This window comes from Vigna umbellata, chromosome 2, assembly GCF_029865625.1.
Source record: "Vigna umbellata cultivar VRB3 chromosome 2, Vumbellata_1.0, whole genome shotgun sequence".
NCBI classification, from domain to species: Eukaryota; Viridiplantae; Streptophyta; class Magnoliopsida; order Fabales; family Fabaceae; genus Vigna; species Vigna umbellata.
Window position 1 is genome coordinate 41,223,255 of NC_142166.1, and position 19,010 is coordinate 41,242,264.

The 19,010-nt window shown below is 31.5% G+C and overlaps 2 protein-coding genes across 6 annotated transcripts; both read left to right on the plus strand.

Annotated features, from left to right (window-relative positions):
* Nucleotides 1-3,467: 3,467 nt before the first annotated feature.
* On the plus strand, nt 3,468-5,590 carry LOC124832125 (transmembrane emp24 domain-containing protein p24delta3-like). Its single transcript, XM_047306256.2, has 4 exons — nt 3,468-3,765; nt 4,021-4,236; nt 4,623-4,699; nt 4,917-5,590. The coding sequence occupies exons 1-4, from the start codon at nt 3,538-3,540 to the stop codon at nt 5,059-5,061; spliced, it is 666 nt and encodes a 221-aa protein (XP_047162212.1). The 5' UTR covers nt 3,468-3,537; the 3' UTR covers nt 5,062-5,590.
* A 7,670-nt stretch (nt 5,591-13,260) lies between these two features.
* LOC124832124 (uncharacterized) lies at nt 13,261-18,689 on the plus strand. Of its 5 annotated transcripts, none has more exons than XM_088106867.1 (11): nt 13,261-13,349; nt 13,489-13,541; nt 13,651-13,832; nt 13,926-13,985; nt 14,925-14,977; nt 15,831-16,101; nt 16,188-16,249; nt 16,827-17,025; nt 17,104-17,200; nt 17,952-18,034; nt 18,376-18,689. In XM_088106867.1, exons 5-11 carry the CDS (start codon nt 14,930-14,932, stop codon nt 18,381-18,383), a joined length of 768 nt encoding a protein of 255 aa, XP_087962993.1. In that variant the 5' UTR covers nt 13,261-13,349; nt 13,489-13,541; nt 13,651-13,832; nt 13,926-13,985; nt 14,925-14,929; the 3' UTR covers nt 18,384-18,689. The 5 variants fall into 5 exon arrangements, with proteins under 5 accessions (XP_087962993.1, XP_087962995.1, XP_087962994.1 ...); XM_088106866.1 differs by having other exon boundaries at nt 13,311-13,349; nt 13,433-13,541; XM_088106868.1 differs by having other exon boundaries at nt 13,268-13,541; nt 13,717-13,832.
* Nucleotides 18,690-19,010: the final 321 nt, after the last annotated feature.

Consider the following 19,010-nt stretch of genomic DNA (forward strand, 5'->3'; position numbering starts at 1 on the left):
GGACAAGAACACTAAAATAATCGGTTAAAACAAACAAAAATCATACATAAACTAATTAATTAACATGCATTTGTATCAAATGAAAGAAAAATTACATGTGATGCTCGTCAAACTTCATTCGAGAAAAGTTTGAGAAGAGAGGAGGGTATCGCGCGCTAAGATAAAGTGAATGAATTTTCAGTTTAATAATTGCATTTGCTTACAAAAATGTCAACGTTTATTTTTAACGTTGGTTATTCAGTGGTTTGACGTTCAATGCGTGACGTTATACGCGTTTTTTGTAACTGTGGTACTCTAAAAAATATGTCATCATTATTATTTTTTATCTTATATAAATATTTATATTACTTTATTTTAACATTATAATGCTGAAAAACAGTATAATACATGATATATCGTTTTTTTAATTTTTAAAATAAAACTATTTAAATATAAAAATAGTTAAGTAAATATTATATATATACATATATATATATATATATATAAAAATTAGCTTTCTCACTTAAAACATAATTTATTTGTGATACATGATCATGTGAAAACCCTAATCTACGTAAATAGAATAAATTAGTGATTTTTATATGACATCATAAAAACAAATCTCATTTATCACAATCAGATATTTAACTTTATAATCATTATAATTAAGCATCTAAGTTTATGAGTCAACTTGGTTTATTATTCTCATTTTACACTTCATCAATAATATTATATTAAATAGATATTTAACCTTTTCTGAAAGACTTTTCACATAAATAAATTTAGAAATTATGGATTTGTCATGTGACATCGTACTTCACAAAATCACATCTCTAGAACTAAGACCTTCTTATATGATAGAATAAATTCCTTCCATCTACATAATCCTTTTTCATATCACCCCTCAAGACCATAAAATCCTCCATCAACCTTTACCACATAATATATTCTTATGTGAGTCCAATATTCATAGAATTTGGATAGCCTCGTTCTTGAAATTATCATTCAAAACACATCTTAAAATCACTCCATATAGTATTTCTCCTTAGAAATAACTACATTCATGTCAATTGGTTTTGCGCATCAAATAACAATCCATAGTAGATTTTTAGTATAATCCCAAGTTCTACTGGACTAAACACACACTCAGTAGATTTTTAGTAAAATCTCAAGCTATATTAGACCATACACACATTTAAAAACATTTTATTTTATGCTTGAAATGATTCATTCTCACTCAATACACAAGCTCTTACCCGTTCCTTTTGAGCTCACTACATTTTCTTAACTCAAACCTCTAAGAGTCATTTTTAATAAACTCCCCCAGCGAGTGAATTATCCAAAGTTCTATTAGGAATTTTAATTTTTTTTCTCTCACTTAGTAGTATACTATGTATAGTCCAAAGCTCTTTCTAGAATTTCAATTTTACACTCTCGACCAACAACTCACTAACTTACTCAATAAGTGTGTTGTCTACATAACTCAAATCTATTAGCTATATTAGTTTGGTTCGTTAACTCAAACTAGTGTTTTATCTTTTATCTCCTTAGTTATAAATTATGGTACAAAAAACCAATAAAAGCAAACTAATATACATGTTCTAAATTTTCTCCTCAATCATAATAATATCTTAATTCAAAATATTAAATATCAAATTCATAAACAATTTTTATCACAACTGTTGGAAATCTAAGTATGAGTTTAAATCTCACATTGAGTAAAAATGAGAAAGTTAAGTATCATATGAGAATGAAGATCCATAAACCTCGAGATTTTTGGTTGGAGATGATGTTAATATCTTATTATGGGTTAAACTCAAGTCTCATTGGTGTTTCAGTCTCCTAATGAACACTCTCTTTAAAGACTCGTCAATGATATTAGAGTCATGATTAGTTTTGGTGACTAACTCATATGAGTATAATATAGTTATTGTACAGAGGTTATGAATGTTTTTGCTTAAGGGAAGGTGTACCAATGTGAAAGAGACTCACTTTTGAAAAGGAGATTGTTGGGAAATGTGAGTTTAAGTCTCACAGTAGATAAAAAATTAAAAATTAAGTATCATATAAGGATTAAAACCCATAAACTCATTGTCTTAGAGTTTTGGATTGTAAGCGGTGTTAATCCTTTATGTAAGTTGGACTTAGGTGTTGTTTCTTCCTATTGAAGTCATCTCTTAAGTCCAATATACAACTCACACATGATCTATTTTGTTGACATACATGTGCTCCGAGTTAGGCTCGTTATAGTAACATTTGATATTAATAAAGATGAAAGGAAAGAGTCGAGAATTTTTAAAGAGAATATATAGAAAGGGAAGAGAATAAATTTCTAAAGAAATGATAACTTTTATAAAATAAAACTCAATTAATTAATTACTTCTACTGTTGAGTTATTTTTTAGATTCTTATATTAATTGTATATTTCTTCCTTTTTTTATTTTTACTCATAGGAGAAAACTCATTTAAATGTTTATGTAAAAAATAATGATGTGTACTTTTTTCGTTAATAAATATCTCTTTAATTTGTTATTTATTTCTCTTGTAAGGTGAAACAAAAAAAAGTGGTATATAATTATTGTTCATACCATACTCGTCTTACATCATTTAGAAGTCGAGTCAAAGGCAAATTAAATATTTTTTCTTCTTTTTCATCGACTGAGACGACTTTGAAAAACAAAATCATGACAAATAATAGTCATATATCACTTAGGAGTTAAAGTCAATGTAGTTTAAATACTAAACATTTTATCTATTATTGTTAAAAAGTATGAAATTACTTTTACTCAATTTTTATTTTCGAAACAAACACAATTTTATTCTTAATAGAAAAAAACAAAATAATAAATTTATAATAATTCAACATGTTAAAATTCTATTTTCATCCTTTAATTTTTATAAAAAATTTAATTAGATTCCTAATTTTTATTTAATTCAATTTAATCTTTTAATTTTTTAAAATAATCCAATTAAATCATTTTCTTTAGGTTCACATTGTATTTCTGTTAAAATTTATACATCAAATTATTTTACCTATAAAATAAAATTAATTTAAATATTTAAGTTTTTATAAATTTTAAAATTTAATGTCAATTAGAAAACAATCTAAATAAGTCATTTAAATATTAAATTAAGCCAAATAAAAAAATTAAGACTCTAATTAAATTTTTAATAATAATTAAAGGATGAAAAGGGATTTTAACCAAATCCAATAATAGCACTAACCACAACCACTGGGTTCAGACGCGAACCAAGCGTGTGGTTTAAGGGTTATGTTAATGCAACACTTCCCTGACAGAGTATTGACATCACGGTTTTGATTGGTGCATGGCTTGCCACGTGAACTTGAAAACGCGTCACCGTAATCCAATACTACGCGCATTTGTCCGCTTGGAATAACATTAACCTCTGCAAGAAAACATTAAACAATGAATTTTATAAATTATTATTACCGCAATCAATTTAGTTTGTACTGTGTCGTGGATAATTGACAAATTTAGATCTGAGTCCCTAAGTTGTAGGGTATCTGATTTGGATCCAAAGGTCAACAACTGAGCAATGGCGAAGAACACCAACCTAAGCTCTGGAACCCCAAATCCTCTACTCTTGTTCTTATGTTTCACCACTCTCATGCTCCTTCGAACCGAGGCTGTATGGTTAACCATCCCAAGTAAGGGAACTAAGTGCATGTCTGAGGAAATCCAGGCACACGTCGTCGTTTTAGCAGATTACTACGTTGTAGCCGAGGATGGCAAGGGTCACCAGCCTCAAACAGTTTCTGTCAAGGTTATATACATGATTAAGCTGTTCAAGACTCCGTTTATTTATGTTTTTGTCACGGATTTGTTACTATTCTCATACCCAGTTGTAGTTCCTTGGCAAGTTTAGGGCTGTATTAGTAATGGTAGATTTCTTCCTTGCTAATGAAATTGAATGTTGTGAACTACGGTTTTAATTAACTCATAGTACAATAAGATAGTATACTCGTAGAGTTCATATGATCAACTCGATTTTGATGATGACTCTTTTTTTTTTGTTCAGGTGACATCCCCTTATGGAAATAATCTTCACCAGAATGAAAATGTTACCCATGGTCAGTTTGCATTTACAACTTCGGAGAGTGGGAACTATGTGGCGTGCTTTTGGATGGATACCAAACATCAAGAAGGTGGAGTAGAGACCACAATCAGCCTTGAATGGAAAACTGGAATCGCTGCCAAAGATTGGGACTCCGTTGCAAGAAAGGAAAAGATAGAGGTGATAAATAAATGCGGGTTAAACTATTCAATTTTCCCCCTTAATTCCATTTGAGGTTTAAGTCTGTACAGGAACAAATTGTACATTTGAGTCCTCACAAATTTTTGTACTGGTTTATCACTGGTTTTATGATATTAGCTTTAAGGACCAAAACTTAACTTTTAAGTGTGTGTGTGTGTGTATATGTAAAACTTACATGTTTCTCATGGAAAGACTAAAAATAGAAATAACTATGGAGACTAATTGAATAGTTTAGCCTAAATAAATTTAAGGTATCATTCGTTCTGTATCATTGCCTTTGTAATATGTACAATGCATGTTTATCTGTACTGAAGTGTGTGTTTAATTTAAATTTCATACGCATTCTTTTCGGGCATTGGTTTTAGGGTGTTGAACTTGAGCTAAGGAAACTTGAAGGAGCCGTGGAAGCCATCCGGGACAATCTAATTTATTTGAAGAATAGGTAAATCTCTTCTATGCATGCTTGATTTCAGCTGTATTTAGTAGGATGCTATCTATTTGTATGAGGCCTTATGATAGGTTCTTCGAAATAGCTGCATTACGTAACAGTGGTGGTGATGTGTGACTGAGTAACATAACTGCTATAAAATTATTGCGAAGCATCCATTATGTTTATTAAAACATTTCAAAACTTCCTTTTCTCTTGGACAATGATACAGGGAAGAGGAGATGAGGGAAGTTAGTGAAACAACAAATGCTAGAGTGGCTTGGTTCAGTATCTTATCTCTTGGCATCTGCATCTGTGTTTCGGTGTTGCAGCTATGGTATCTGAAGCGCTTCTTTCGTAAGAAGAAGCTCATATAGATATTGCTTTATTGTGACACTTACCCACAGCAGATTGTTTTCTCAAGTTTTGGAGATGACTCAAACATTGTATAGTTTTTCTTCTTGGGAATCCTTTTGGGGTTTGTGGGTTGACCCTGCAAGGGCTATGCGGAAATTGGAGAGTTTGATTCTTTCTTTCTTGGAGCTAATCGAATGGTGGTAACTGGTTTTGATTATTGAGCAGCTATTATATATAAGAGTTCCTTCAGTATTTTGTCAATTGGAAAAGGCATTCACAGTTAGCATTTGCTGCAAATGATTTCCCCTGAAAGGGACTGATATGCCCTGTTTTTCTAGAAGGGATAGACTTCAATCTAAGCAAATGTTTTGAGTAAAGCTTATGATATTGATGAAACGAAACAAATGTGTAGAGCTGTGGGTGAAATGTTTGTTGTGCACAAATGTTTGATGCCTTAGTTGTACTAATTTTCCTTTTTGAAGATATTAATTGTACGAAGTTTAAGGTGATTTAATTGAGTATTTATATTGTAGAAGTTTCCATTTTGGAGATGCTCATCTTTATTGACTTGAAACATATCTATGAGAGATACTTGAAACATATCTATGAGAGATACTTGAAACATATCTATGAGAGATACTTGAAACATGTGTCTGGGATTAAAAAATTACTATTATTGTAAGAAATTCCTAGTAGAAGTTTCCATTTTGGAGATGCTCATCTTTATTTAAAATCGAAATCTAGTCTATGTTCACTTGAATAAATTTGAGGGAGAGTGATTGAATGAATTTGAGAGAATTTAAAGTTAAATTTTTTGTTATTTATTTGAGTGGATTTTGGAAGTAAATAAGAGTGGATTTGGAACTAAAGTTTGTGAGAATTAGTGTAGAATTTGATTGATGTGACAGATTAAACAAATTTATTTTCAAATCCACTTTCACTTACCTCCAAAATCCACTCAAATAAATAATAAAAAATTTACCTTCAAATCATCTCAAATTCATTTAATCACTCTTCCTCAAAATCATTCAATCATTTTCTCTCAAATCCATTCAAGTGAACAAAAACTTAATTATGTTTACTATTTGTAATATAAAAAAACACATTATAATCAGGAACACTACTTATAACACATTAGTGTTTAACAAACTCAACATGATCCGGTTACTATGGAGAAACATTTCATATTTTAGTAAACACTTATCAATATCAATCATATCATATTTTTATTTTAAAATATAAACTTATTTGAAAATAATTAACTACAAAATTAAAATATATATATATATATATATATATATATATATATATATATATATATATATATATATTAAGTGTGTCATAGGTATAAGAAAACATTGGTTTTCAATAAAAATAAATATATTGATTTTTAATTTAAAAAGTAGTTGCAATATTGCATAAATTCTCTTTTAATGATGTGAATATGAAGTTAATGATATTCATTAAGTTCAGGTTTGTAGATATGATTTACTGGATATATATTCATATATTTGAATTATATTAGTTATATTTTATTGTTTATTTATTGTTTCACACAGACAACAAAATGGAAATGTCATAACAACTTTAAATTGAAGAATATGATAAACAGATTTGAAGATAATAAAGTAAAACAGGTACCTTAACCACCAGCCTTATATTATATTTTTTTTTTCAAAAAATAAATAAGTAAAACTTGACATTTTTCAGTCTTGCATTGTAAGGAAAAAGAAAATAGAGCTTATTCCTTGAAAGTTGAAACATGCCTTTCTGTAATGATATCAGGTTTTTTTAATAAAAACGGTTGCATCCTCAATTAGAATTAAGTCTTTTACTCTTCTTAATTAGATTTCCTTCTATTTTTTCCAATGTTGTCATACACAGTGAAATGTTTGTTTTTTGTAATAATTATTTTAACAAAATTTAGAATAATTTTTAATTGGTTTAATATATATCAAAATTTAACTCAAAATATCTATATAGTGGATGAAACTGAATAATGTAAAACAGGAGTTTACTAAACAAGTCAGTGTAAAAGATTTTAAATAGTCAGAAATTACTTTTGCGTAACTTTACAAAACTTCAAGTTTCTGAAAAAAAAAAAGTTTAACAAAATTTTAATTCCAACCTGTTTCATGGCCAAATAATAATGTACGTATCGACAGTGTAAAACTTCACAAATGACAATATCTGAAGACTACATTAGTGGTCAATATTTCTTAATGATCAATATGATTTGTCGGTTAACTCCGTGTAAGGGTTTCCTATTTCCATTCCCCTTATTTCTTACACACTCTTTAGTATCGATTTTTTTTTTAATAACTATTTTCGTTTCTTAGGTTAAATTATTTAAAGTGGTTCTATTTTTTTTAGATATTTATAATTATTTTTATATTTTATAAAAACGGTCAAGTTGGTTCTTTTATTTACTGGATTAAAAATATTAATGATATAATTGTCTCTTGACTAAAAGTGAATGAATTGTCTAATTATTAATTACATGACACGATTATTGATCTTTTTATATTTTTACTTTTTTTATTTTATTCTAATAGATTCTCATCTTCTTCTTCGTTCGGGCCACTACCACCAATGCAGCAACCACCATTTCCCTTGGACTACCACCACGTCGGCCACCGCAAAAACTTCCTTGTTCCTCTCTCTTTTACAATCACGAATCTGAAACAACAAACCATACCCAAATCACAATCACCAGTAACCTCGTTCCAAAACTACCATCGCGATTTTCCTTCTCCTAAGGATCTGTAAGAACGAGAGAAACATTCGTTCAAACCTCCATGGTCACGATTCAACTTGCAAGAAACCACCACAAAACCCCAAATTGAGAACGCGAAACCATAATCGCAATCACCTTCTTTTCGCGAACAACAACCAAGCCACAATAATATCACCCTAAAATCCCAAATCAGAAAACCCTAAAGTCCCAAATTAGAAAACTCCTAATATGCAAAAAAACCCAAATTGCACCATCACTCCACCATGTTCGTCTTCTACACCTCGAGACAACTTGATTCTTCATCGTGAGAAGTATAAGAAACTCAAAACCCCAACCCTCCTCAGCTTAAATTTAACTTAAATTTTTAACTTTGCCACGTTAATTGGACTGATTGTTTTCACGTATTACAAAAGTGCACAAGTCACTCAACATTGGCCAGGGAACAATTACATTGTTAGCGTCTTTAACACCGTAAGCAGAAAGGACTAACTTGAACCATTTTTACAAAATATGGGATAATTGTGAACATATGAAAAAAAGGTAGGACCACTTTGAACACTTTGACCAAACCTAGGAACCAAAATAGGTATTAAACCTTTTTTTTTTCTAAGTGCCCAAAATTTTCACTCCTTTTAGTTCTTAAACCAATGATTTTCCTCTTCTTCAAACATAATGTAATTGAAAATTGAAATTTATTATATGATCTTTATTTATATACTTTTGTATATAGTTAGTGTATTATTATAACATTTTATTTTTACAAATTAAGATTGTTCTTGTAAGACCGACTTAGTTGTAGTTTTCTTTTCAATTTTCACTATGGTTGTTGATTTTAGGATAATTGTTAGCTTGAGATGATGAAAATATTTGAAAAGATACTTCGACAATCAAGTTAATATTATGTCCATAGTTTGTTCTACAAATATAATTTAAAGAAAACATTTGGTTTTACCTTAAGCATTTATTTATTTATAACATTTTTTTGGGCTTTTGCCCTTAAGGCGATTAAGGAAGACTTAATCACAGTTTAACCATGATTAGACTTTGCTTTGTGTTCAATCTCTATTTAGTTATCTTGTTTCTCAATCGAGGGATAAATAAGCTGAGAAAGTTGAGAAATTGGATAGAGAAGACAAAATCGAAAAATTGGTATAAATAAAGAAAATCGAGAACTTAACCCAAAAATACAAGACCAACAAGTTATGTCAATAAGACAATAACGAAAAGTTAGACCAACAATGTATAGTCAATAAATTGGACTGAAAAAACTAGTACAAAGATTAAATTAAAAAAGTTTTGATTATATATTATATTGTATTATTTTATACCCATATGTATAATTTAACTAATAAAAGTTCTTCCTTTCCATCTTCCATAATAAATGAATGTGATATATTTCTAATTCCAATCATTTCTCAAAAACTTAGTTTGTCATAACTTTGGTAAAAATATTTATAAATTGGTTTTTAAATTGAATATTTCACAATTTCATCGAATTTTCATCAAGTTTTTTCTTAAAGAAAAAACTATCAACATTCACACGCTTCATAGAATTTATTATATAATTTTTATTTATATATTTTTGTATATAGATACTTTATTAGTATAACATTTTATTTCTACAAATTAAGATTGTTCTTATGAGATCAAATGGATCTCACAAAACCAATAAGTTACAATTTTCTCTTCAATTTTCAGTATTCGTTGTTGATCTCAAGTAATTGTTGGTCTTAGGTGATGAAGGTATCTGCAAATATATTTTAACGATTAAATTAACATTGTGTCCATAATACAAAAAGTTAAACCGAAAATACACAATCCAAAAGTTGAGCTAAAAAGACAAATAATACAAAAATTAAATTAATTTTTTTTAATTATATAATATATTATAGGAAAACCTTTCTTTAACAACTATATTTTGCCAACTTTTTTACAACGCCACGTGGCGTTGTTTTATTGGTTGGTTTTAAAATGCTTTTTTGAAAAGGTGGAATTTGTTCAGAAGGGCAATTTTGGAATGAATTTGGATAGAAACTCCTTTTGGCAGTTTATTTTTTCAGATTCACTTGCAGTTTGGTTTTCTCAACTCTCTCTCCACCATTGAAGTTTCCATCTCTCTCCACCATTGAAGCATCCATCTCTCTCCACCGTTTGGGTTCTCTTCGTTCCTTGCTTTTCTTCACTCTCTGTCCACCATTGAAATGTAGTTTCTCTCTCCCCTTTGAGTTTGAGTTTGACTTTTCTTACTTCGTTTCTTGGGTCATTTGGTCACTGTCGAGGATTTTGTCTCTCTCTTTATCCATTTCCCCATTTTTTGATGGTGTGACTGTGGGCTCGTTGGCGGTATATATCCCTCGTTTTGGAATTTTGTTGATTTTGGCGTGCATTGTCGTTGGCGACATTTTCGTGGTTGTGTAAGTCTTTGGCTTTTGTCTCCCATGGTGGTTGGCGGTATTTCTCCCAAGGTTTGGGTTTTTTCGCACACACCGTCGAGGTTGGTATCACCAAGGTTTGGGCTTTTTCGCACACATCATTGATTCATTACCAAACTTCACATTAGAAGTTGTAGAAACCATCAACCATGACCAACAAGGGTCCTTCATTCATAAAATCTTAAAAACACTCATAACAAACAAAAAAACAATCATGGGGAGCGCGGTTGTCACACCTGTGTAGCACAGATAAGCTTTCAGTACAAAACTCAAATTTAACCTGGTAATCGATTACAACCTTTCTGTAAGCGATTACAAGTGCATGTCTTCAGTGTGTATGGTACAAGACCTAACCTGCGTTGCTAAGACCACCCAGGATGGGTCTTCCCTACATAGAAGACTTACCAAACTTCACACTACAAGTTGTGAAAACCATCAACCATGACCAACAAGGGTCCTCCATTGACAATATCTTAAAAAGACACTCACAACAAACAAAAAACAATCATGGGGAGCGCAATTGTCACATTTGGGTAGCGCAGATCAACTTTCAGTACAAAACTGCAATTTTAACCTGGTAATCGATTACAACTTCTCTGTAAGCGATTACAAGTGCATGTGTCCAGTGTGTATGGTGTAGGAACATGTTAGCTCATTGAATTGTTGAGAAAAAATGTCATTTAGGTGCTTTCATGTAAGTTAGATGAGCTCCATAAGCATTTTTGGCCAATTTCTGCCCTAGTAATCGATTACAGGGGTCTTGTAATTGATTACCAGAGGAAAAAGGGTAATTTATACAGAAACTTCAACTATACTCCCCAGGTAGATGAACACTGCTCCCCAACTCTGTTTTTCTGACCTTTGCTACTTGTTTTGTTCTTAACTTTCTCCACCGAACTCCAAATGACTTGATTCTTATTTTGTTGGAATCTAGACTCAAAGAGCTTTCCAACAAAACATGAATCAACTCATTTGGAGTTTGGTGGAGAAAATTATGAGCAAAACAACCAGAAAAGGTAGAGGTGGTAGAAATATATAAAACGTTAACTTTAAGGAATTAACTGCACCTACTCATATGTCCAAAAATTATAAATTAGTAGTCATTGGAAAGATTTTTTAGTCTAATTTCTAATAAAAAAAGAATCACATCATTTGGAGGTCTGTGGAAAAAGTTATGATTAAAATAGTCAGCAAAGGTCAAAGTTGACAGCATGGGTTATGCACCTCACCTCAATTGGAGAAAACCACCTAAATGGACATTTTTATTTTGAAGAAATCAATGACCTAACCTCATTATTGATGCAGGGAGCTCACCGAATAACATTGAACTCACTCACCCATCTCAAAAAAGGAAAAATTCAACAAAAATAGAGAATAGGGAGCAGTGTTCATCTAGCTGGGGAGTACAGTTGAAGTTTCTGTAAAAATTACCCTTTTTCCTCTGGTAATCAATTACAGGGGTCTTGTAATTGATTACCAGAGGAAAAAGGGTAATTTGTACACAAACTTCAACTATACTCCCCAGGTTGATGAACACTGCTCCCCAAAGTCGTTTTTGTGTCCCTATAAGTGATCTTTTCTATTTTTTTTGCATGGATGACTCACCTTGCTCATCATTGATGGTATCAAGTGCATCAAAACACAGTTTGACCCACTTAATTGTGGATGAAACACATGTTGCTCATCATTGATGGTGTCAAGTGTACCAAAACACAGTTTCCGCCCATTTAATTGTGGAGGAAAAAACTCCTATAGGTGTTTGAACCAAGGTAGTTCAAGTTCATGACAATTTTTGCACAACTCGTAGAGGAAGAACTTATTAACTTCCGCAATCAATTTGATCGACAACCATCTTCTTAGATTACATTTCATTGTATACTGTTATGTATCTTTTCATTTCAAAACTTGTTGTTTCATGAAATGTCATTACGTTTTTTTATTAATGTATGTGCTTTTTAATATTGTTATAATTTTTCATTACTCAATACCCTTCATTATTTCATTTATATTTGTTTAATATTGAAGTATTCCAACTTGAAGTGTTCCATTAATGATCCATCCATAAAACCTTCAAAAGGCAGTCATAACGAATCCAAAATATTCCTGGGGAGTGCTTAAGCCACGTCTGGGTAGCACTCTTCAACTTTCGGTACAAAAGGAGATTTTTCTACTGGTAAGCGATTACCAGCTCCCTGTAATCGATTACAACAACATCAGTTCTTTGTCAATGATGCAGGAACTCACCTCTCAACCCAGAAACACCTTAACTTGGTCTTTCAATGATGACGAACAAACAACTGCAAAAATGGAGGAGAGAGAACACTGCTATGAAGAGAGAAGTTGAAATGAAATTCAAATCCCTAAAATGGAGACAGAAGACAGTGATAAGGAGAGAAGATAGAGTTCGAAAACGAAGAGGGCAGTTTCGGAATCCAAACTTCAACCCATTCCAAATCAGATTTTAAATTAAAAAAAAACATTCAAATTCGACCAATTAAAACTTGACACGTGACGTTGTCAATTTTTTGTTAAATTGGCGTTGTTACAATATCGCGATCCTATATTATATTGCGTTATAATTTAACTAATAAATCTATTCGTCTCAACACTCCCTCTTAACGTTACAAATGAAAATCATATATTCCTAACTCTCTCAAAAACCTATTTTATTTTATTTAAATAAAATATTTGACAATTTCATCGTGCTTTCATCAAGTTAATGAGAAAACTATCCACATTCATTGGCTTCATACTGTTAACACAAACTGATTTCATTTGGGTGAATGAAATTTATTTTAGCGAACCTAAAAAAATTAGTATTCCATTAATCCTAAAAATAACAAATAAAAAAATGAAATGATTTTTTTTAAAAAAAAGATTAATTAGTTTTTTATTTTTATTTAAAATTAAAACAAAATTAAATTGTTAAAAAACTAATTGACTAAAAATTTTCTTTTAAAAATAAAAATTTATTAGAACAATCAGAAAATTAAAAATTGGAATTGTCGAAAATCTCCTTAAAATAAAACGTGGTTTGTAAAAAAGAAAAAGAGAACAATAGAAAGATACTCTGAGCCTATATGTTCACCTCGCCCTGCTGCCACTGTTGCCATTTTTCAGCGACGCCACTGCTGACAAGGTCTCTCTTCTCCCTCTCCCTCTCTGTTTCAATTTTTATCTGTGGTTTGGGTTCTGATTTATTCACTGGTCAAGTGAGAACAGAGCATGCTTTGCGTTTTTATTTTAATTGATTTAGGAATTTTCATTTGATTCAAAAGACCAGCTAAGAACCTGTGCTCTTTGGTCAATGGTTGTCTTCAATTCAATGGAGGTAATGGTTTTATTTATAGAAAGATGAGTGCAAATTCTGGGATATATGTTGGGCGTGAACTTTAGAAAAAACAGGTTGGGAATAGTAAAACCCTAATAAGAATGGACAGTGTGAAGCAGTGATATAAGAAAAGCAGACCCACCCATATTTGATGGTTATTTGGGGTTTGGATCAGAGCATTGGCAATTGTGTTTCCTCTGCTATCACAATCGTTTTCACTGCACTAGCCTCTCCACCATATCGTCGCCGTTCATGGGTTTCTCCAAAGAAAATCATCTTGCGCAGTTGAAGGTTCGTTCTCTTCCTATTTCATCAGTTTTGTTACCTATCCACAGTCACAAAATGCCTCAATCCTAATCCACCTTGGAACGTTACCATTCACAGGAGCTTCAGATTCCATTTTCCCAATAAGAACATCCAGTTGTGTTGACCGTTGACGCTCAGGTAAAACCCGTTAATACAATACTAGATTTTCCCTTTCTTGTTCATTTTATTGTAATATTATATCCGATTGTAATATGATAGCACTCATGTTATTGCACCTGTACGTTAATCTTTTAGTATGACAGCACTCATGTTTTTGCATGACATTTCGAATCAAATAAGTAGGAAGAAACAAATAAACGGGAATTTTATAGTCAATGAAATAGATCAAATACGAAAGAATTGAAAAATTAATTAAAAAATATCGTCAAGTCAGTAATACTATTTTTCGCTCTCACTATTATTGAATTTCAAAGATGCAAAAGATAAATAAAAAATTATAATAAAATAAATGAAAATAAACGAAGATGAGCATACAAAATAATTTATTAAAATAAATCTATAGTTTAAAGATTGTAGTAGTCAACAATAATTTATTTTCCGAGACAAATAATACTTTGCTTTTTTTTCCTCACCAATCAAAATAATTTGATCTGCGCACGACTGGTTAAATACAATAATTTAAATAATTTTCATCATCACTTTCTTCTCTGTTGTTATTCGCTTGGCGCCGCAAATTAAACGATTTTGTTTCGTTGGGTTTCTCTTTTAGGTGCCATTCCGTTTTCTCCTTTCGCTCTTTATTCATGTTGTGATTTTCCCTATTCTCTTAAGTGTTTGCTGAATCGTAACCCGGTTTTAGTTAGCGGGGGCCTCTTGTATGTTTTTCGTTGCAATTTTGCATTCACGTCTGTGTTAGTCTATTGCTTGCTGCCTTCATGTTTTGGTTTCTTGCTTTATGGATTCATCTTCTTCAGTTTCCCACTTTGATTGCACCAATTATTAATTATTATTTCCAGTTTAACTGTTACTCGTGTATATATGTTTACATGCTCGCTTCTTTTATTACCCTCTTTCTCCTTTTGAAATTGATCTAATTGATGTTTTTCGTACTTTTAGGATCCATGGATTTTAGAGATGGAGCTCACAAGTTTTCTTGGTGTATTGTTACTGTAAGTCTTCATCACTTCATATCCTTCTGCCTAATCTTCCATCAGTACTGCAACTGTCTGCACACTATATTTCAAAGAAATATTTTTCTTGCACCCGCTATTAAATTTGTATATAATCAAAGTTAGGTGTTCAAATTTTCTTAATTGATAAAATAGCTAAATTGTTCAATCTTTTTTTAGACATATAGGAATACTAATTTTAATTTTGAAGAGCTTTTCTCTGCTGTAGTTGCAATAACAACAGTACTTAATAATATTCTGTGAGATATCTATGTCATATTAATGTTTTTTAGTAGAAACGAAATATTCATTCAATTTAATAACCAATTATTATTTATTAACTTGAGCTCTAATTAAAAGTTGTTTAGAGACCCTGTGATGTTTCAGTTAATTCTTTGAATTTCAAGCACTTTATTTCTTTCAAATATCATGCTGTCATAGACACATCTCCAAGCGCTGTAATCCAAGCACTGAATAAAAAAATAGACCAATACAAGAGAAAAATGATAACTATCTAGATCCTGAATTGACGTGTAGACCGTAAGAAACTGGTAATCTATGTCTAAAGGTGCGTACAAAACTGGCAATTTTAAATCACTAAATTACTTATTCTATAAGATAAACGAATTATTCCTGCTACATTTTCCAACATAAGTCAATTTTGTTAACAGAGTCCACGCTAGTGTAGAAAGATTGCAATCTAAATACATGTTGCTTTGCGTCATCTTTGATCTATGTATTGTTGAACACAATGATATTTAACGTAAATGGTTAGCCTATGCAACTGACCATATCCTTTCCCATTCAACCTAAACTTTAAGTCTATTCATTGTGGGTTTTAAGGCTTCTACAGATTGGAGATCTCTGGCTTCGACTGCTATGGCACTTCCTACAAATAATTGTCAGCGCATGGTATTCCATAGTAGTCGTGGTTAATTTGTTGGAGAGCTACTTCATCTCTCTTGGAGTACTAGAGAAATACAAGTCTCTTCATTCAGAAAAGGTTCAGTACCTTGCCATTGTCATAGAAAGTGAAGAAGCTCGTCAGATTTCGGAACTTGTTAAACTGTTGAAGTGGCTAGACTCTATTGGTGTGAAGAATGTGTGCCTCTATGACATGAATGGTATGAAAGGTTTGGAGAACCAGTGATTATAAAGTTTCTTTTACTCAGGCCATATAATAGTGTTTTCCTTGAACTCTTCATTCTAGGAGTACTGAAGAAGTCTAAGGAAACCATACTTCAAAATTTGAAGAATGCAAAATCCATTCAGGTACCATATAATTGTTTCCTTGCAGATTGATTCTTTGTTAATGTATTGATAAGTTTGGCATCGAGTTATGATTTTAACCTGCATGTGACTGGGTGTGTCCTATATTTTTCCCATGTTAATCAATTTTGGATCCCACCTTTTCCTCATTTAATTCTGTTTGATTCTTTGACTTCTTTCTACTATTCAATTAGGTGATGAGGAAAGATATGTAACCAAACCCTTTTTTAGATTGTGGTAGATCATGCGTCCTAGATTAAATTGGTTTTACACACGAAATTTGTTGGGTACATCTGATTTCATTTCCGTTGTCATTGGCTTAAAATGTTCATAGACAATGGGGTTTACTTGCAGTATTTGATTATTTTTGGAGCATTGTCTAAGAAATTATTCATTAGAAGATGAAATACATGATTCTTATCATATGTTCTCTTTGTATTTTCCCTCTGCCTCCAAAAGATGCATTAGTAGAAAATATGGATTATAAATGGCTCATTCAGCTGCCATTGCTGTCAAGCATGAATAGTAACGTTGCTGTTATGTCACTTGTTTGATCTGATCTAGCATTAACTCAGTGCAGGAAGTTAGTCAAGTTGTTACACACCATGCTCATGATCACATGACTCTGGAGTTTCTTTCTTATGTGGATGGGAAGGAGGCAGTGGCGAAAGCAGCTAACTTGGTTTTTGTGGAGAACTTGAAACAGCATTGCTTGGCTGGAGAACTAGATGCTCAAAGATCGTTAGAATCTCACTTGAATGAAGCATTGCAAATTGTTGGTATGTTTGCTTTCTAGACCTAGTAATAGTTTCAGAGTTGATTGCCTTGTTCAGAAAAGTAGCTATCACTATGATCAGGTAGCAAAGGCCCTGAGCCTGACCTTTTACTGGTTTATGGACCTGTGAGGAGCCATCTTGGTTTTCCTGCATGGAGACTTCGCTACACAGAGATCGTGTAAGTTCTTTAGAGGAAACTATTATTGTTTATTATATCAGTGCAGTGATAAAATGTTTGTTTTTTTCACAGAAAGGAAACTAAAAGCGGTAGTTCTGTTACATTGCCGTTCTGTTCTGAATTAGTTATCAACTTGGAATAGTATGGTGATGATTTAACTAAAGTAAAAGTCCTCGTAAATGAAATTAGTTTAAAACTCGAACTGAACTCCATAATTCTATTGTAGAGACATTATAACATTGAAAGTTTAACGTAAAGTTCCTTGCCATGCATAGGCTCTGCTCTGTAGGTGATGTGAGAACTTGTTTATAATTTTTGATGAATGTTGGCCGTACCTATACGTGAAAACTTAATATTAAAAGTTAGTGATCTCATGATCGCTTAAGAAAGCTATACACATGTATCTTTTTTTGTTAGAAAACTGAGAACCCACGGCCTCGAGTACAACACAACTTTTTTCAGAAGATTTGGATATTTAGGGACCTAAATGGCGAACCACAATGATAAAGAAAGACTGAAAAGTTATAATTTTCATTTCTGTACAAATCTTCTAAAAAATAAGAATATTGCATAAAAAAAATCAATAATAGGTAATAAATACTCAGTACAAGACAAAGACTAGAGAATTCTAAAAGTGGTGACAGTAGTAAGCTGGTCTTGGGCAAGGCTTGGATCATGCGTACGCTGATTTATTTTTGACAATTTGTTTTCTTTGATAGATTCTTCTGACTGAATTTTGTGTTTATTACAGACACATGGGATCATTGAAATTCATGACATATGGTTCCTTAATCAAAGCCATTTATAACTTCACGAGAGTGCACCAAAATTATGGTAGGTATTCTCTTTAGTCAGTCATTTACTGGTCAACCATGATTTGATCCCCAATAAATTAGTAAATGTTCTGCAGTTATTTTTACCATTAACTCCATTTTACTGTTTGGATCTCCATTAGTAAATCATGTGAGATTAGCCAAAAACGGATCCCAGTTTTCAAGGAGAAATAATTACTAACAAATAGTACAGTATATCAGAAGATATTTCCGCACTTCTATGGATGATGTTGCGTTTGGACAATGAGCGGAATTAGTATTAAATAAAGTTATGCATGGTCCATAGATCATTAAAATCTTGTTTTCATGTCGTCATTAATTTTTGTTCCCGGATTGTAACAGGTAAGTAGCGATGGAATTAACTGCACAAGCACCACAAAGCGTTGGCTTGAAGATTAGAAAAGTAGCTAGCTAAGATATCTGAGGAAAAAGTGCTTTCTGATTCTGCTGGAGAGATACCATTGCAAGTCATGGCGAGTAAAAAAAGGTCTGAGCAAACTATGGTGTATTTTAATTTGATGCCACCATGGATACTGTTATAGTGGATAAATTCCTCACAGGTATATCAAAACCATTAACATGGTGTAAGTGAAGTGAATAATTTTATTCATTATACAAAACCAATAAATTCATCACAGGTATATCAAAACCATTAACACGATGTTAGTTTAACTGCGTATTAAATTAATATTTTGACTAATGTATAATGTTTTAAGGAATAAAGTAAGAAATTTATATATAGGTAATTACAAATCAATAGAAACTATTATGTTATGTGTTTTATAAGATAAATTAGCAAACTTTTTAGTTCCAATTAAATTAGCAATTTTTTTTTTGTTATTATAAAAAGAATCTTCTTTTGTTTTTTGAAACAGTCCCATAAATATAGATCAAACTAATATTTCATAAGCTATTCCATTTTGGTGTTAAGCAAAACTAAATCAACTCTAAAGCTGGAAATATGCATGATATATACA